Below are 19,195 nucleotides of genomic sequence, written 5' to 3' on the forward strand. Positions count from 1 at the left end.
AGGTGGGCTCTGTGAGTTCAAGGCCAGCCTGGTCTACAAAGCAAGTCCAGGACAGACATGACTATTAACAACGAGAAACCTTGTCTCAAAAAACAAAACAAACAAACAAACCACAAAACGGTATCAGCCAATGGTCAGCTCTAGGGAGGACAGGGAGGCCAACTATGGAATAGGGTCAGGTAATTCAGGGCAGATGGACTGGGCATCTCTCATGTTCCATTGTCCATCCTATCCTGGGCCTCCCCTTACCATAGGGAGCCAGGCTTATAGTGTACCACTCTCTTATGGCAACAGAATCTAATGTGGAGCCAGCACGAAGGTTGAGCTCAGCAGGGAAAGGCACTTGCTGCCAAGTGTGGTGGCCTGGGTTCTATCCCCAGGACCCATGAGATAGAGAGCACTGGAAGTTGTCCCTTGAGCTCAGCACTGCTGCAGCAGTGGCACATGCATGTGCCTTACACACACACACACACACACACACACACACACACACTGGGGGTGGTTCCTTCACAGCTGAACCAACAGGGCTTGCTTCTCACACAGGAAATGCACGAGCGGGTCTGTTTTCCTTTTGTTATGTGTGTAGGGGGACGGGGAGTAAAGGGGAAGGTTTTATTCTGTGGTCCAGGTTGGCTTGGAACTCTTGATAATCCTTCCTCTGCTTCTGATGTGAGAGCAGAGATGGGTAGTGCCCCCAGCTCCCTGGGTTGAAGCAGGCACAGCTGATGCTCCCTGCCAGCCCTACCCAGGTTCCAGCCTCAGACCTGAAGCATCCTCCATTGGAATTTCCCCAACGCCCCATCTCCCAGGTAAAGGAGCCCAACCCCAGGTTGGTGACAGGTGCTAGGTATGCTGAGATTAACCCAGACTGTTTCTCTCTCTTGTTGTCAGGCTTAGGTACTTTCCTGAGACTTCTACTTCCTGTACAAAGAAGGTGCTTTTCTCGCCTCCCCACCTGCCTGCACCATGCAAACCCTTCTCCCAAGACACCCCCACTCAGCCCTGGGATGGTGGTTTTGAGGGGTGCTGGTGTGAAGAGGAATCCCCCCACCTCCACTTAGTTCTCTTCAGACCACAGACCCCTCTAACAAGGTGCTGCTCCCTGGCTGCAAGAGAAGGGCCCCTGGCTTGGTTCACTGGTGAGAGAGGAGAAAGCAGTCTGTCAACTTTAGCTTTGGTGTGGTGACACATGCCCAGCACTTTGGAGCCATGGGCAAGGAAGATCACAAGCTCCGGCTTGACAGACACACTCAAGCCCTGGACAGCAGCCTAGTATTTTGGGCTCAACCTCAGACCTGCTGAGCAGAAAGTGAAGTCTTGATGAGTGGCCCGGGAGGGAGTGTTGAAACTCCATCAGGTCCACCTTTGCAGCTGCGCTCCTGCTGACCAGGTGGCTAAGGGGGATGCGGAAGTCTAGTCGCTAAATTTAGTAGAAAGGCTGCAGCTTAAACTGAGAGGGTATTTACCCTAGGAAGTTTAAGTAAGGGGGAGGGGACCCCTAACCACTGGGAGCTTTTAAAAAATAATGCAGGGCCTCGGGTTTCATGCATGCCAAGTAAACTCTGTCGCCCAGCCGCACTTCAACACCGCTGAACTTACAGACCATACAGTTCGTCTGTACACTAGAACCACCTCTCTGGGCAGCAGACACTCAGAAGTGGGGACTCCTTGGCCATGCAGTGGCCTCTGCATGCTTGCTCTCTGCGTGCATGTCATTTGCTCCCATCACTCCCCCCACCCCCATCTCAAGTCTCAAAGGTCCAGTTCCTCTAAGTTCTTCCCTAAATTCCCCCTAGTGCAGCAAGCCAGGGGCTGCACCGCATCCATCTGCCCTTTGGGTTTTAACTTCCTTACTCAGACCCTCCAAAGAGTTTCAGAGGTCAACAAAGCAGCGTCTGGCCACACCGCTCCTTCTAGGGGTCCAGAGAAAGGGGTGCTTCAAGGCAGGCCCGCCTTCCTTCCCAGAACCGTCTGCTCTGACCCCACACTGCTTGCAGATGAACTGAGGACTGCAGGGACTTCTCTTTACAGTGAGGAGTAGAGGGCAGACACCGCCGCTCCCGCCCCCTCCCCCCCCACCCCCCAGGCTAGAGGCGAGAAGCTCTGGGGATCAGAAAAAGAAAGGAGGTGTTGGGGGGAACCCTTGAGGGCTATGGCTGCATTCTCCACCTGTGATTGGCTCTCAAGCCCAGACCAAAATCTAAACCTGCCCAGCAACAACCCTAAGAGGCCTCAAAAGGGAGGGGAAGTCAGCTGAGCTGTGGCCTCCACCCCAGCCCTGTTTCCAGGAACTGATGGGCGGGCTGGGAGGGCAGCCACCCCTCCCTTGCTCGGGGACTCTGTGTTCACTGCCTGCATCTGGAAGCTGACTCCTGGGCCCCATTTCTCTGGTCCCTACATCTTTGCCTGTCCTTCCAGGGTCACCTAAGAAGGAAGCACACCTGACCCTCTTCAGAGGCAGGGCATTCTTGTAGCCTCCTTGTGGAACCCCTGTCCTGGGCCAAAGTCAGGTTTTTTTCATGGTGTATTTGGGGAAAGGGTCTCACAAGTATAGCCCAGGCTAGCCTTGTGATCTTCCTGCCTCAGCCTCCCACGTGCTGGGATCACCCATGGCTTTATTTTTTAATTAAAAAAAAAAAAAAGAAATAAAAAGGAACAGATATGACTGCTCCTAGGTATGACGAAGGAGAAAGTTTACAGTAGATCAGAAGAACAAAGCCAGAGGCAGCCACATCTGGGAGAGTTCAGAGTGATCCTGACCTTGTGAGGAGAGGGGGGAGGGGAAGGGAGCAGAAACCAGGTCCAGCTACCAGTAGGCCAAAGGTACAAAAGGGGCAGGTAGCCAGGACGGTTGCTTATAAAGGGAGGGGCAGTCCAGTCCCGTGGGCTGGGAGACAGGGTGTGCCAGTCATACCCTTGTAACAGCGACTGAGGGATGCTGGGAGAACCTGTTGACTGTCAGGTCCACTTTGATATATTAAGCAGGCGCCTCAGCCGTTTGTCCGGGGTTAATTTTCCTTCCCCTCCTTTGTCACCCACTCAGTCCCCTTACACTGTGCTTGCTGTCATCTTCCTGCTCAGCCACATCCAGCGGGAGGACAGCCTAAGTCCCAAGGCAGGGAGCTTTGTACCCTTCTAATGTAGCAAAGGGTTTGCTACAGTGGAACAACTTTATTCTTAGGGGAACTTGGTATCCAAGGAGTGTAGCTGTGTTCAGAAAATAGTAGTAAAACTGTCTGCAGGCTTTTACTAATGGCCATACTCAGCCTGTCTGAAGAGGCACAGACAGAACAAGGCTGCCTCCAGCGGGGCATCGGCAGCAAGAAAGTCAGGCCTCAGAACCAACTGTAGGGGCCAGGGAAGAGGACCCTGGAGAAGGCTGTCCACTCCACCTTTAACAAGTTATTTACTTTGAAAGAAACACACAGGGAGAGGGAAGTGGTGGGGGAGGGAGGAGGCCTGGTGAGACATCTCTGTGGAATGTGTCTCTGGCAGGACATCTGGTCCTGCCTTGGCCCCTCCTCCCTCCTCCTGCAGTCACAGAGTCATGCGGGCCAAGCTCCTATGATTTTGCTGAGCAAAGAGAGGGGGCAAAGTTACCACCCCATGCACCCATGGAAAGCAGTAAGCAGGCATCTAGCAGGGAAGTGGGTAAAAGAGGAGGAGACAGGGCCAGAGCGAGAGAACCTGAAAAGCAACATGCATGCCCCACGCTCGTGCGCACACAAGCCAGCTTAGCCCTGCATTGAAAAGTTCTGCTGGATTCCTAGAGACAACAGGAAGAGCCTACCCAAAAGCCCACCACAGGCTCTCTGCTGGGATCCAAGCACCCATTACTGCTCCTAAACTGGGAAAAGTAGCGGCCTCTAGTGGCCAGTAAGCCATCTGCAGATCTGTAGTGGGACAGAATCTTAGGCCCTTGATCCAGACTGCCCCAGGTTTGAAGCTCACTCCACAGCCCATGAGGACCACATCTTCCTCCCATCCCTAAATGCCGCTCCTCTTCCCACACCACATCTGGCCTCACATTGCTCGGATGGTGGGGTCCCCATGAACATAACGAAGAGCATGTTTATGTCAAAACCAACTTTAATAAAAAATAAATTACTTCTGGGGTGGGCATCATTTTCAGTGTGAAGTGGCGACTGGGGCTAGGATGTCTTATGCTGACGTTTCTCTTTTTCACCCTCGACACAAGTGGTCCCTGCCCTGGAGAGGTGTGGTCCTTCCCCAGTAAGGTAGGGTAGCAGTGGCTGATCCCTGCCCCTGCTAATGAGGGAGGTAGGAATACAGAGACTAGATAAGGCAGGGATGGGAACAACAGGGTAATTTAGAAGATGTGGAGACGAGGATTGGGGCACAGACCTGGAACTTCTGGGGGACACACACTATGTAGCTCAGATTAGTGTGGAAATATAACCTTGCTCTCTCCCCCTTTCTCCCCAGCCCAGAAAAGCATGAGGGATACAGGCACCGCCCACTTCCTATTCTTTCTCAAGCTGCTTTTGTGGAAGTGATAAACATACACAGGACAGACCCCCAGGCAGGTCAGGTACACTTCTTGAGCTATCACACTGTAGGTCTCTCACCCTGGAGGATCCCTCTGGCAAGGCTGAGACCAGGTGAAAAGCCAGAGGGTACAGAGCGGGCTAGTCAGTGGGTGGCACAAGAAAACCACGAAGGCAGGGTCTCTGGGACCCGTTTCAAGCCGGTTCCAGCTGGGACTGCTCCAGGACATGGGCACAAGAGCGGCAGCAGGTAGTTGTGTAGTAGGGGTAGACGCAGAGCCGGGCCTGTACCACCAGGGGGCAGTGTGGAGAGCTGTCCTTGCATTGGTCATCTGAGGACAGAGGTCAATGGCACAAGACTGGACTGACATCATCCCCTCTGGGAGCGTGGTACCCAATCCCACCAGCTCTTCTCATATCTGCCCATAGTCCAACTCCATCCCCTCTACTGGGGTGGGTGGGACGCTCTTTACCTGGTCGCTGGTTGCAGGGTTGGCTGTTGCAGGGCCGCTTCCTGGAAGGTCTCAGGTGAGGAGGGCATCGGGAGCTGAGAGTCTGGTTGCCACTCAGGCACTGGACTTCCCTCGTCTGCATGCCTCCCTGGCAGGATCGAGAACACTGGGGAGACCACAGCCATCTGATCAGATGTCTAACGTTCTCAGGGCTGCTCCCCAGGCCACCCACTTCCTCTCTGAGAGACTGTGGTAGAACATTCTCCAGGAACATTATAAGACCCCAAATGGAGAGGGTCCCCCAGTCCTGCAAGTCTTTGGGAAGTGGGACAACACAAAAGGTCGACTGGGTTGTCCTGGGCCGAGAGAGGCTTGGCTGAGTGCAGGCCTCTTTGTTAGAGGCCCAAGGAGAGCAAGGCACGGGTGCCAGGCACTCACCGGACTCCAGAGAGTGGAGAACCATTTGTCCTCACAGGCCTGCCCCTGACAGGGCTGCAGGGCAGGCGGCCTGGGTAGGTGGGAACAGTTGCTGGGAGAAGTCACATTGAACTCGGCCCCCAGCTTGGACACACAGATAATGTCTCTGTGTTGTGTGCCAGACCCACACTCCGAGGAACACTGTAAGGGAGGGGAAGAGAGATCACTCTTAAGTTTAAAATGTGGGGCTTCGCCAGGACTGGTTTCCCTTCGGTCCCGCATCTCAGGGCCCCCAGCTGACCTCACTCCAGGGGCCTGTGAACCAGCGCCATGTCCTCTCACAGGGCCCTAAACTGCAGGCACGCATATCGGGAGGGCGGCTTCTGAGAGGGCAGCCCTGCTCAGTGCTTCCTGCTTCCGGGTCTCCCTGAAGGGTCTCCCCACTCCTAAGGCAGACCACAGCGCGTCTCTGGATTCCTGTCCCGCACTCGGCTGAGCACTGTTGGGAGGGAGAGTGACCTATGTGTTGGGAGGTGAGGAAGCCCTGGGGATACCAGCCTGGGAGAGGAGATAGACAGCTGGGTTCTAGTCTGTTCTTGAACTTGGTGTAAAGCTGAGATACTTAAATTTCTGACCCTCTTGCTTCTACCTCTTGGGTGCTGGGGTTAAGAGTGTGTGTCATACACCTGGTTTATGTGACACTGGGGAGCAAAAGTCGGGCCTCATGCATGCCAGCTTTGCAAACACCGCCAACTGAGCTACACCATATCTTACCTATTTATTTATTTATTTGTGTGAAACCTATTGTTTCTGTATGTACAATTCTTTTAAAGACAGGGTCTCTCTATGTAGCTCTAGTCATCCTGGAGCTGGCTGTGTGGACCAGTCTGGCCTCAGACTCAGAGAGATTCTCCTGTTTCTGCCTCCGTAGTAGTGAAATTAAAGGTGTGTGCTTGCGAGTCCAGCTTGTGTGTGAGTGCAGGGGCCCAAGGGCTGGTTCTCTTTTTCCACCATGGGATCCAGAGCCTCACTCAGATTGCCGGGCCTACCACACAAGGAGTTTCACCTACTGAGCCATCTGGCCAGTCCCCTGCTGCGTTTTACTTTGCTGTTTTGTGTGTATGTGTCTGTGTATACCACATATGCTCACAGAGGCCAGAAGAGGATACCAGATCTCCTGGAACTGGAGTTAGCAGTGATTGTAAGCCACTTGATGTGGGTACTGAGAACTGAATGCAGGTCCTCTAGGAAAACAGAAATGCCCATAACTACTGAGCTATCTCTCCAGCACATTTTTTCTTTATTCTTTTTTGTCTGGTTGGTTGGTTGGTTGGTTGGTTGGATTTTTGTTGCCCATGGTTTTTTGAGGCAGGGTAGCCCTGGCTAGCCTAGAATTCAAACTCACAGAGAGTTCTCCTGCCTTATCTGGGATGAAAAGTACTGCCGTATCCAGCTTGCATCTGTTTGTTTGTTTGTTTGTTTGTTTGTTTGTTTTAAAAAGACAGATTGAGCCGGGCGGTGGTGGCACATGCCTTTAATCCCAGCACTTGGAAGGCAGAGGCAGGCGGATTTCTGAGTTCGAGGCCGGCCTGGTCTACAAAGTGACTTCCAGGACAGCCAGGGCTATAGAGAGAAACCCTGTCTCGAAAAACAAACAAACAAACAAACAAACAAACAAAAAGACAGATTGAGGGGGGGAAGGGGTGGTAGCACACACCTTTAGTCCCAGCACTTGCTAGCCAGAGGGAGGTATATCTCTGTGAGTTTGAGGCTAGCCTGGTCTACAGAGCTAGTCTAGGACAGCCAGGTTACACAAAGAAATCCTGTCTCGAAAAAAACAAAACAGAACAAAAAAGTTCTATTGCTGCCATATGACCTGGAACTCACTATGTAGCCCAGGCTGGCCCAGCCTCCCAAGTACTAAAATGATGGGTGTGAATGTAAGTTTTTCCCACTTAACTCTGAATTCCTAGGCTAAGTCAAAAACAAAGTTTATCAAGGCTGTGTTGAACAGGGTGTGACAACATGGCCTGGGGTACAGTCACCAGGGAAGGCAGATTTGCCAGAAGTATAGGACCCACCTTGGAACTCCAGTCACTGTAGAACCAGGCTGTGGTGCAGGGGCCCATGTCACAGGCCTCTCTGCTGGGGGGCGGCGGGGGCCCTGAAGCACACTCCTGCTTGTCCACCTCATCACCATTACTGCCAACACACCGAACTTGCCGGCTCCTCTGACCACGACCACAGCGCACAGAGCACTGAAGGATGAGAGACCCGAGGCTGGGCGTCAGCCATCTTCCAGCCTTGCTTCTACAGAACTAGGGTTTCACAGACTGGGGGAGCTGAGCAAGGGCCTCCAGGCTGCCAATCCTGTTGTGTCTGTCTGATACTAGGTTCCATAGAGGTCTTGTTTGGAAAGTTTCTGATGACAAAGAAGAAAAGGTGGAAATTCTTTGGAGCCTACTTCTCAAGGGTCCTCCTCACCTGGCTCCAGGGGGAGCTAATCTCCCAGTGGCCACAGAGGTGCAGCTGACAAGGCTGGGTGATGTTGGGCCGGGGGAGATGTCCACAGCGCTCTGGAGGTACCGAGGAGCCACCACCTCCGAATTCCTGTCTGCAGAGTAGCTGGCGGTGCTGGGTGCCAGGGCCACAGGATCGGCTGCAGGATGTCCACTCGCCAGCCTCCCAGCTGTGGGTGAGGGAGAGGGAACGATGGGTGGAAATGTGGGGGGGGGGGTGACAGACTGGGACCCGAATAGGAGAGGAGTCATTTCACACTTGGCATCTGCATTTCTAGCCTGGAAGGAGGCTGCCAGGGTTTCCTTACTGTCTACGGGGTGTGAACCTTTCTAATCTAATCTTCCTGCATCCAGGTGCTGTAAGAACCCGAGGGCAGGGAGCAAGGACAGGGCCAGCCCTCCCTGTGGGCCGTACTCACTATGGAGGACACGGGGGTCCATGGCAGGGTTCAGGGGAAGCTGGGGGTCTGGCCCCCACAGCACAGCTCTGTTCATCCAACTCCTCTCCTGACTCACGGGAAATGCAGAGGAAAATGGGGTGCCAAACACCTGAAGGGAATAAGAGGGCAGCCAGGGGAGGCAGGAAGGCTCAGAGCCCCGTTTCAATGAAATCCCAGACATAGGGTCCAATGTAGACCCGTGGTCCAGGATACAGAATCTGTATAGATATATATAGAGAACAGGGATTTGGGCTGAGGTGTCCTCCTTCACCTTTGCCACAGGATGCTGAACACTCAGAGTGCCCCACTTGTTTCCAGTATCCAGCAGAAGACCCCATGGCTGTCCTGACACGAGTCGGAGGAGGCACTTGGGGAATCCGCACCTGACGTTGGAGGGTGCCTGGTGCCCGGACTGGGCGGGGGGCTGAGGGGAGTAGGGGCTCCCCCCTCAGCATCTCTGCAGGGAAATCCAGGGACCAGATTAGATGCCTCCCTGCTACCCTGGAGCTCAGTCCCTGCCTCACCCTCCTCTCCTGGGTCTGGGGATCCTAGTTTTACCAGGCTGAGGCTGAAGGGCTGGAGGCTTTGTGGAAGGACTCTCTAGGACTGCAGGAGGGGAAGAGATGACATACTGATAAAAAACACCTGGGTTGTCCTCTTGAAAGATCATCTGAGGAGGGAAGATCACAATGGCTTGGAGTAACAAGAGGGGCATACGCTAGGCTAGATCCACACTGCTCTGCCCTAAGGGCCCTCCCTCCCTCCCTAACGATCTAGCACCTGCCCCAGCTCACATAGACGTCCACAGGCTGAGTGGTAGGGCCTTCTGCTGACAGACTCTCCCCCTTGCCTTCTTCCCGTGGAGGACGGTTATACTGGAAGACAGTCCCAATGGCTGTATAGGACCCTGGAGGATCCACAGCCCAGTTCCCATTGATAATGGAGCGGCCCCCAGGCCCTCGGAGTGCTGAAAGACAGATGTCTGAGCTGAGTGATAGTGGTACTCTCTTCTGAAGCCTTTGTGCCCAGAGACCTCGACCATCCACCCTCCTCACCCTCCATCCGGTTTATGAGAAGGCTCCAGCCTCTTCCTGTTTTGCCTTTCGTTCGGCTGAAGAGGGTGTGTAGTAGGCAGATCAAAGAAAAAGGATAGACTGGGGCATAGGACCGAGGTCCTCTTTCTTACCGAGGTAATTGGAACTGGGTCGCAACTGGGAAATGTGAAGGTGGGAGGCCCCGGCAGGGATCCACAGGATCTTCTGATAGCCCAAGGGGCCCCCTCGGTCAGTGAGATTTCCCGAAACCAGGCGGCAGGTAGAACCATCACCCCCGCAGACTCCGCAGCCATCCGGACGCCTGCCAGAGCCAAGGACCCCATCACAGCCAGGGCTCTGGGGAGAGTGAGGTGAGGCAGGGGCCACACAGACGCCAGGCATCCCTCACACCTGGCCCCGCTCCACCCAGGGCCCTCAGCTCACCCCTGCCTGCCACACTCTTTGTGCTTCAAGTCAGAGTATTCTCTGACCTCCTTCCTCCCCACTATGTCTGGAGGAGCTTTAGCCAAGTCTGGTGGGATCCTGTCTACAACCCATCCTTACTGGACAGCAGAAACTTTCCCTTTGGCCACCTCAGTCTGGTGTTTTCACTCTTGTGGCAATTAAAGGAGTGTGTGTGTGTGTGTGTGTGTGTGTGTGTGTGTGTGTGTAGGTGCACATGTACAAACCAACACCCTGCCCTCCCTCACCAGGCAGCGTCCAGCCACACAGATGTCTAGGGATCCAGGCTGACACAGGGTTCCATCCTGCACCTTTTCAGTGTGTCGGACATAGAATCGGAAGCCACGGGGGCGGCAGTTCAGTTCACAGCGCTGGGAGCCCTGAACTAAAGGAGGAGACACAGGCTAGTTAACTGGGTTCCCTCGAGAAAGACGCACCCCCCCCCAAGAGCCTTGACAGCCTTTACATATGGGGGCATCGGGAAGCTGCTGTGGAAGGGGGGGAGGGGCAACTTCCCACGCTTACGATTTTGTGTCTTATGTTTTTTGTTATGCTATGTGGTCTCGAGTTTAAGAATTTGACTGATGCCAGGCGTGGTGGTGCACACCTTTAATCCCAGCATTTGGGAGGCAGAGGCAAGCAGATTTTTGAGTTTGAGGCCAGCCTGGTTTACAGAGTGAGTTCCAGGACAGCCAGGACTGCACAGAGAAACCCCGTTTCAGAAAAAAAAAAAAAAAAAAAAAAAAAAAAAAGAATTTGACTGTTTCTTCCATTTCGTCCTCCTAAAAAAGGGAAAGTTTGGCAGCTGGCCATCAAAGATTTTTGTTGTTTTGTTTTCCTTGTGTATAAGATTGGGGTGCTCAGGTGGGAGAAAGAGGTCATCTTGCAGGAGCGGGTTCTGGGATTCTGGAGATCAAACTCAGGTCACTAGGCTTGAGACAAGCTTCCTTACCCACTGAGCCAAGCCTACCATTCCTCAAAAGGGTTTCTGACACGTGTGATCATGAGTTCATAGCTCATGAAGGTTTGTCTTGGTGTGGAGTTGACATAGCCACAAGTCCCAGTGGACAGTAACTTGGGAGCAACAGTGTCCTGCTGGAACAGGTTACAGTCACGCCCCCTGTCGGAAAGAGCCTCTCTAGACAGCTCCCTCTCCCAGCCTGCCTCCAGTCTTGACCATCCACCCATCACTTCCCAAAATCCCTCCCTTCCTTAGATCTGGGCTAAGTGTCTGGTGTGACCTGAAAAGTAAGACAACAGAAGGGAGAGAGGGGCCACCCAAACCTGAGTCGGTCCTTCGGGGGTGGGGGTGGGGGTGGGGGTGGGGGGCAGGCTAGAAACCGCACCTTCGGTGAAGGGCTCCCACTGGTACAGCTGGCCCATGAATTCCTGGGAGTCAAAGGCGGCACACTGTAGGGCCCTGGGGTCTGGCTGCTCAGGGGGGCAAGGCTGAGAAGACAGATACACAGGAGTCAGAGCTGCAGGAGAAATCTGGGATGTGGGCCACAGCCAGTCTAGGGTTTGGGAACCGGTCGGTCAGCTCCACAGAAGAACATCAAGGCTCCCGCCCTGAAGTCAGAACCTCCATCCTCCAGTCCTAGTCTGGCAAGATGAGGACCCAGGTCAGGGAACAGTGAAAGCCTAGGCCACAAAACCGGGAGAAGAACTCACCTCCTGGCTGCAGGCTCGCATCTGTTCACTTTCCCCAGAACAGTTTGGAGCAGGGATACTGGGAGCAAAGATGCTCCAGAGTGGGCTGGAGTCTCTTGTCAGGGGCAGCCAGCCATCTGGGGACCTGTGAGGACCTGGAGGTCTCCAGTGCCTCCTGCTCTGCTGGCTCCGGGGGACAGGAGAGAAAGGAGGTGGGTGTCGTCGCTCTGCTCCCTGGGGACTGCTCCAACTTCCCGGGGAAGGTGGCATTCGTGGCCCAAGGGATCCCTGGAAAGACCTACTGTCTCCAAAAGAGGAGGTAGGTGCAGGGGTCCCTGTGTAGGAAGGAGCAGAACTAGTTCTGGGGAGCACTTCTGTCTGAGCAGTTCCAGACCTTGGAGTTTCAGCTGAGTGAGAACGGGGTTCAGGGGGCTGCATGTGAGGGCCGTGCTTTTCAGAGGCCAGCTCTGTGCTTGGAGGCTGAGATGGAACCATCCCTTCCCCTGTAGAAGAGTTCTTGGGTTGCCCGGGTCTGTGAGGATGCCTGCGGCTCCGGTGCAGAGGCAAGGCAAAAGGCACTCTCCCATAACCGAACATCCCTGGCTTGATGGGGTCTCGAACCCGGAACCTAGGAGGATGTGTAGACTTAGTCATCTCTTAGCCTGTCTCCGTAGTCTGCTTCCTGAAAGATTGGCCTGCTGAAGCGCCTTTCCATTACCCCCTGTTCTGCTCTGCCCTCAGAGCCTCACCTCTGGGCCCCTTGAGGCTCCTGGGTTTCCTCTCTCCCCACTTGAGAAGCAGGAGCTCGAAGAGGGCCACCCCTTCCCCGAGGCTGTGGCCTATACAGAGACTGGGGATCCCGTGGAGTCTGGGGTCTGGAGCCCTGGCCCCGGGGCCGGTGGGCTTCTGGATGTCTTGGGGGTCGGGGAGGGAGGGGTAGGGCTGGGTGCAGTTCACATGTTCGGCTCCTGCGCTGCACCCCCACCCCACAGGGCTGGGAGCAGGAAGCCCATCGACCCCAAGGTCCCCAGAGGCCTTCAGGGACCTGGCCCTCCTCTGATGGCAGCTGATGAGAAGGTCCAAACAGCTACAGAGGGGAGAAGGTCAGAATTAGTGTCTCAAGGTTCAAGGGTTATTCGTTGTCCAAGGTCACATTTACAGGTAGGGCCAAACTCCAGCCTTTTCTAGGTTATTAGACTAAGAGAGGGAGTCAGTCTGGGTGGGCCAAACCTGATACAAGGGGCCGAAGTCTCCCAGTGGGAATGTGAAGCCACCCTACAGGGGAGGCCAGGGCACAGTGGAGGGACCCTGGGCAGGGTAGCAGTGGCTCACTTGTCCCGGGCTCACCTCCTGATCCTGGCAGGGCTGAGGGAGAGGCAGGAGCAGCATCATACACAGCCAGAGCCTGCACACCGAGGGGTGGGGGACATCAGAGGGAGCCAGAGGTGTTACGACATTGCCTGCCCCCACCCAGCTTCTCAGGAAGCAGACGTCCCTTGTCACTTGCCAGACCCCTTCCAACAGTTCACAGTCCCTTCCTGTGTGCGTGTGTGTCCCCCCCCCCCCCTCTCTCTCTCTCGTGTGTCGTGTGTGTGTGTGTGTGTGTGTGTGTGTGTGTGTGTGTGTTTGTGTGTGTGTGTGTGTGTGTTGAGACAGGGTTTCTCTGTGTAACAGTTCTGAGTTCTGAATGTCCTGGAACTCACTCTGTAGGCCAGGTTGCCCTCAAACTCACAGGCATCCACCTGCCTCTGCTTGAGTTACAGGTGTGCACCGCTACCCTCTGCCCCTTCCCTGCCCTAATGGAGACAGAGCTGGTCCTTTCCACTGCTACCCCTCTTTCTTACCTGCCCAGCCAAGATTCCATTGCTCTTCCTGTGACTGCCCCTGGGCTGGGGAGCAGGGGACAGGGTGGCTACTCTGGCATCGGGGCTTGGAGGGTGCTCTGAGGAGGGAGGAGCATGGCGTTACCCCTCCAGCTATCTGGGGGGACTGAAGGGCTGTCTCAGCACAACACCAACAGCCTGGAGGGGTGGGGGAGGAATGGTCCACCCCTTTAGGACCTAAGGGTGGGAGCAAGAAGGGACGTTGTCTTTGTCATCTGCTAGAGGGTGGGGGGTCTGACCTCAGCCTCTTAGTTCAGTTTAGTCTCCTCCCTATGGCCCAAGATGGACTTAGCTCCTTTGGAGGCTGATGTGGGTGGGGGTAGGGGTTGTGCATAGGCAGCTTGGGCCAGAGCTTCTTTCTCCTAGAGCTCTAGGGCCTAGAGGAGGCAGGCTATGCCAGTCACCCATGAGGGGCCAGCCAGAGGCCTCCGGGCACCAGGGGTGGGGTCACAAGCCTTAATTCCACAGTTGGGATGGAGTTCAAGGGGTTCAGCTTGGGTGATATGGGACCTCTATCACAAAACAAACAAACAAACAACAAAAAAAGGAAAACCAACCTCCTCCCGCTCACAGAACCCAAGAGCATTTGTTTCTTTTCCTTTTAACTAAGCTCCTTACGGAGGACAAGGCTCATACAGGCTGCCCCGGGCATTTTTTTTTGTCCAAGGGATAAACTAAGTGGGTTAATGGCTTCATCTCCTGAGAAGAGGCAGTGACTTATCCTCCCCATGAGTGCCAGCATCCACAAGGCACTGGCTCAGGGTGACTTAGCTCATGTACAACTAGTTTTCTGCTTTTTTTTTTTTCCTTACAATGCTCAGCCAAACTGGGACACCTAAGAAGGAGAGATGTAGCCATAGCAGCCCATGCTTGCCAGGTTCTCCCTCCCGTATCCCTGGAAAGTCCACCCTTAAGTCTAGCTGTAAACACTGGGTAGCAGGGGTCTTCATACCTGTCCTCAAATCTTGTCTCTCCCTACCCCCATCCTCCATTCCCTGCCTTCTCTTTGAGGCCCCGCCTACCCACATCCTCATCCCATCTAAGTTCTGCTTTCCAGGAAAAACACTGTTTCTGCTGCCTTTGAATGGCACCATGAGAAGAATCCAAGGATCGCTGGCCAAAGTAGGCCAGATCAGGGCATGCAAAGGACAGAGAGGGGGGCAAAGCTAGGTCCTGCTCCCCCTCCCTGGGACCCCAGGGCTTGGGAATTTGAGGAGGAGACCAAATGGGCTGAGCTGAGTTCTTGGAGCTAGGGAGGAGGTAAAAGGCACCACGTCCTTCTTCAGTTGAGCCAGCCACTGAATCTACGACTTCCCTGATGGACGAGTGGCCCTGTTCAACCCACTCATCAGCCCTCTGCCTGCCCAGTGAGGCTGGAAGGATGGGGGGTGTGTGTGATGGACACAACCTGTCTGATGCTGGTCCCCTCTCCACCTCCCTCTGCGCCTCTCTGCTCCTCCAGTCTGTCCCTGATGCCTCTCCGTGGTCTACCCAGTACACATAATCCTGTCCTGAGCTGGTTTTGGCAGCTCTCTGGAGAAGTGAGGGGTGGGGGGTGACGAGAACTCCTGGGGCTAGGGCCAGGCCTGGCTCCCTCTCTGGAAAAGTCCACCCCACCCTCCCCTGCATAGGGGAGCAGGAGCCGACACCCCCCCCCCCCCCCGCACAAATGTATGTTTGTCCTTTCTCCACGCCCAGGGTGAGGAAAATGAGGTTGGAAGTGGGCATCCTGAAGTCACGGTGGACCCTGGCTGAGCACAAACCTATGCTGCTCCTGGTCACACCCCCTTGTGGGCCAGTGACACCAAGGAAAGTGACTTGCAGGGTGCTAACCCCTTCACCCCAGGCTCACTTCAGGCAAATGAGCCAATGCAGAGTGGACGGGTGGAGGGAGGGTTAGTAAGGGCTGGGCTAGCAGAGGAGAGATGCTGTCCTGTCAGAATGCCAGGGTTTTCACGGCATCCCCCCCCCCCCAAACATCCCAACAGGTGTCTTTTCCCTCAACCTCTCACAACAGATTGAGTTGTGCAAAGAGCACTCACCCGCATCCCTCCCGGACACCCTATCCCTGCGTTCCCAGAGTACAGGCGTCTGGTCGCATCTTCCCGAAGCCCCTCAGGGAAGAGCCGGCTGTGCCGGCGTGCAGGGAGGTCCTGGGTATGTTTTCCAACTTCACTATGTGACTTAATAGGAATCTTGGCACAAGCCCTCGCCCGGGTGATGGGACTCGGAGTCCCAGGGACCAGACCCCCTCCCCAGGAATTCGCCTTAGGGTCCGCTGTTCTGAGACAGTCAGAGCCCAGGCGGGGGGTCGGGGAGGTTCTACCTTCTCTGCGCCCGCTCTCTCCAGCTGCCTCTGGTAGTGGCCACCGCGGCCCGGAGCCCCAGGACAGCGCCGCCCGCGGCAGGCTCCGCCCCACGCCACCCGTGCCCCGCCCGCCACGCGCCGGACTCAACCACCCACCCCGGGTGCCCCGTACAGCTAAAGAGCTTGCAGCCACGCTGTGGACACGGTTCCCGCGCCCGCCCCGGGGCTCGAGACCCCACCAACTCTGGCAGGCTCCTTTTGGTTGGAGCCTGTCCTCGAAGAACCTGGGCTAGCCCCGAACCAGCAAGGGGATTTGCAAACTAGACCCATGTAGCCCTGAGCAAACTCAGATCTGCTCAAGCCAAGGCCCTCTCCTCCATGCAGCCAATGCCATCGCCTCCGCTTTTCCCATACTGGGCAGTGAACCATGTGGCTCTGATGGCCAGGGACCTCTCTGAGCCTCGGTTTCTTCATCCATAAAATTTTACACCCTGGAGCTTAGCGGGAGGAATGCACGCTGAATTATGAGTCAGACAATTTGGATTTGAATTTCAGCTTGAGCACTTGCCAGCTCTGTGGTCTTTCATGAGCACTTCAACTTCAATGCGGCAGTGTCCTCTGTAGAATGGGAGAATTTGATGTGTATATTAGGCTTGGAAATGTTTATCCATCTCCATGTGGAAGAATGACTGAGGAGGGGTGGGGAAGGGATGAAAACAGCTTTCAGTTTTTATGCTTTTTATTCTATTCATATGTCTTTTAATGGATTGTTGGTTTGTTGTTTGTCTTTGAGGCAGGGTCTCGGTAGCCCTGTCTGGCTTGAACTGTGTAGACCAGGCCAGCCTTCAACTCATGGAGATCCACCTGCTATTGCTTACTGCAGTGTTGGGATTAAAGGCCTGCCTATGCCTTGCCTGTCCAACCTCGTAACTTCTTTGAAAAACAAAAACGTATAGGTTGTTCGATACTAGACTGGTCTTCAGGGTGAATTCCAGCTGAGGCTGGGCGGGGGGTGGGGGTGGGGGAGAATATATAGGGAATGGTAGTGCATGTTTAGCACTTGGGAGGCTGAGGCAAGAGAGGGGAACCACTGGTTCAAGACCAGCCTGGGAAATCCAGCAAGTTCTAGGGCAAGCTGGGCTACAGAGTGAGACCACCCTAGTTTCAACAATGAAATACCAGAGCAAGGTTAGAGAGATGGCTCAGCCATTGAAGGCCAGGCTCACCACCAATGTCAAGACACTCAAATACAGAAGTTGTAGCAACATATTGTCTTGCAACCCATAAAACAACAGAGGGCCCTGGTGCCCCCGGCTAATGTTTCCTAGTTTCTTGGCTATATGTTACACTTTGTGCTGAGGGCACAGAAGCTAGTTTAAGTCCTTAAGTCTCCAAGTCTAGTTTGAACAGATCCTGCCAGTGAGAAATGATCACTTTGGAGCTGACATGTTAACTGTGGAAGCAGGGTCTATCCCAAGGCAGTGGGTGTGTATATAAAACAGCCCTATGTCTGGGGGTGTAATAATGCGCTGAAGCAGAGCTTTGCATGCAGGATGCTCTGGGTTCTGTCCCCAGCCGTTCCCAGCACTGATCAAGGCAGAAAGATATTATTTGTTATTTAGACAAGGTCCTGCCACGGTAGGGCCGATTGACAGGAAACTTGCTATGGAGCCAAGCTGACCCCAAATTTGAACTTCTCTTGCTTAGCCTGAGTCTGGGATACAGTATTGGGATGATCCAGATTTTAACTTTATTTGAAATTTAACATGCACTTTTTTTTTTTGGTTTCTCAGCAAATCCTCCCACTCTCTTAGGACAAGCACCTCCACAAGGGGTCTCTCCTTAACCTTCCTCAGTTCCTGTGTCTGGTCCTGAAGAGCCTGGGAAAGCAATGGGTTAACACCCCTCTCTGGAAGTGTGGCGTCCCTAAGGACGGCTGTGGACACACAGTCCCAACCCGTGGTGTATTTATAGATAGAGCTGTCTTCTCAGGGAAAGCCCCTTCACTCAGGCCGGGCACAAGGGCGAATGTTCAAAGGCAGTCCGCCTGCCTCGGGGAGGGAAGAGGTTTTTAAGCCAGGCAGCTTTCAGTGCTGACCCCAGTTATCAGCAGCCCCTTACCTATAAGGACACTGGCTTCAGGACAGACGGGTTCTACCTCCTTGAGGAGGGAAGGGGGGGGAGGGGGAGGATGGGAGGAGGGAGTGGGAGGAGGGAGGGGGAAGATGGAAGGAGGGAGGGGGAGGATAAGAGGAGGGAGGGGGAGGATGGGAGGAGGGAAGGGCTGCCTTTGACATTTCTGACTGCTGAGAGCTGAATACTTCTGTCCATTAAAAAATGGCTGTGTACCAAAGAGCTACACAGCTGTCAACCCCCCTGGACTTGGTGGTCCAGGGAACTTTGTGATGACGCAGCAACTTGGGAAGAGTAAGTTTAAATTTGTGGATCCTGTCTCATGCATAAAAAAGGCTTTTGTTTTGTTTTGTTTTGCTTTTTTATAGAAAGATTATATGAAACCTGGGCCTAGTGCTTCATACCTGCTATCCCAGTATTTGGGAGCCTGAGGCAAGAGGATTGTTCTAAGGCCAGCCTAGGCTACAGAGTGAGTTCCAGACCAACCTAGGTTAGAGTGAGACTCTATCTTTAAAGAAGAAGCTAAGAAGTAGCTTCATGAAGATTATTCAAGAAATAGATGATGTCCACTCAAAAGCGTCTCTAGGGAAGGAGCAAATTGAAGACAAAGGGTGCTGACCGATCTGGGTGTGGTGCTGCATACCTGTAATCCCAGCAGGTATTGGAGGCAGGGAGATCAGACTATATAATCTGGCCAGCCAGCCAGCCAGCCAAGACTATTTTATTCCATAAGGCCCAAACAGACAACAAAACCCTACTGATCAGACTCTGCTCAAAACAGGATGTCCCACTTTACTAGCTAGCTTTCAGAAGGTGCAGTGTAGGCTGGGCACTGCCACACTTCCTGCCTTGATAATGGACTGAACCTCTAGCCAGCCTAGTTAAATATTGTCCTTTATAAGAGTTGCCTTGGGGGGCTGGTGAGATGGCTCAGTGGGTAAGAGCACCCGACTGCTCTTCTGAAGGTCTGGAGTTCAAATCCCAGCAACCACATGGTGGCTCACAACCATCTGTAACAAGATCTGACGCCCTCGTCTGGATTGTCTGAAGTCAGCTACAGTGTACTTACATATAATAAATAAATAAATCTTTAAAAAAAAAAAAAAAGAGTTGCCTTGGAGCCAGGCATGGTGGCGCATGCCTTTAATTCTAGCACTCAGGAGGCAGAGGCAGGCAGATTTCTGAAAAAAAAAAAAAAAAAAAAAAAAAAAAAAAAAGAGTTGCCTTGGTCATGGTGTCTCATCACAGCAGTGGATACCCTAACTCAGAAAGAAGTTGTTACCAGGAGTGGGGAACCTTGTGAGTGCTCAGCATGGCTACGTATACAAGATCAAGCCATCCAAAATTCTGCTAAAGATGGTGTGTGTGTGTGTGTGTGTGTGTGTGTGT

General features: G+C 53.9%; 1 protein-coding gene and 1 long non-coding RNA gene across 6 annotated transcripts; one reads left to right on the plus strand and one right to left on the minus strand.

The window, feature by feature from the left end:
* Nucleotides 1-42: 42 nt before the first annotated feature.
* Nucleotides 43-4,113, plus strand: Gm52627. Its single transcript, XR_003954671.1, has 2 exons — nt 43-809; nt 892-4,113. It is a non-coding gene; the product is annotated as a predicted gene, 52627 (long non-coding RNA).
* On the minus strand, nt 4,072-15,798 carry Adamtsl4 (ADAMTS-like 4). 5 transcript variants are annotated; one of them, NM_144899.3, is made up of 18 exons: nt 15,692-15,788; nt 13,327-13,424; nt 12,830-12,887; nt 12,232-12,569; nt 11,504-12,110; nt 11,179-11,281; nt 10,081-10,217; nt 9,523-9,727; nt 9,131-9,303; nt 8,895-9,006; nt 8,608-8,793; nt 8,316-8,445; nt 7,862-8,066; nt 7,459-7,635; nt 5,679-5,876; nt 5,399-5,578; nt 4,982-5,126; nt 4,072-4,840 (listed from the first exon to the last, which is right to left on the minus strand). In NM_144899.3, exons 2-18 carry the CDS (start codon nt 13,344-13,346, stop codon nt 4,704-4,706), a joined length of 3,111 nt encoding a protein of 1,036 aa, NP_659148.2. In that variant the 5' UTR covers nt 13,347-13,424; nt 15,692-15,788; the 3' UTR covers nt 4,072-4,703. The 5 variants fall into 5 exon arrangements, with proteins under 5 accessions (NP_659148.2, NP_001288634.1, XP_006501435.1 ...); NM_001301705.1 differs by having other exon boundaries at nt 13,327-13,542; XM_006501369.4 differs by lacking the exons at nt 4,072-4,840; nt 4,982-5,126; nt 5,399-5,578; nt 5,679-5,876 and adding an exon at nt 7,161-7,200 and having other exon boundaries at nt 15,692-15,798.
* Nucleotides 15,799-19,195: the final 3,397 nt, after the last annotated feature.

The sequence above is a fragment of the Mus musculus genome, chromosome 3 (assembly GCF_000001635.26).
Source record: "Mus musculus strain C57BL/6J chromosome 3, GRCm38.p6 C57BL/6J".
Classification (NCBI taxonomy): domain Eukaryota; kingdom Metazoa; phylum Chordata; class Mammalia; order Rodentia; family Muridae; genus Mus; species Mus musculus.

What these genes read in the sequence shown, in the direction of transcription:
- Adamtsl4 (NM_144899.3), bottom strand. Translation starts at nt 13,346, where the DNA reads ATGGAATCTTGGCTGGGCAG. An exon ending in TTAGCTCCCCCTGGAGCCAG is followed by an intron (nt 7,636 to 7,861) that starts GTGAGGAGGACC and finishes CTCATCCTTCAG; the next exon opens with TGCTCTGTGCGCTGTGGTCG. An exon ending in ACCCTGCAACCAGCGACCAG is followed by an intron (nt 4,841 to 4,981) that starts GTAAAGAGCGTC and finishes CTCTGTCCTCAG; the next exon opens with ATGACCAATGCAAGGACAGC.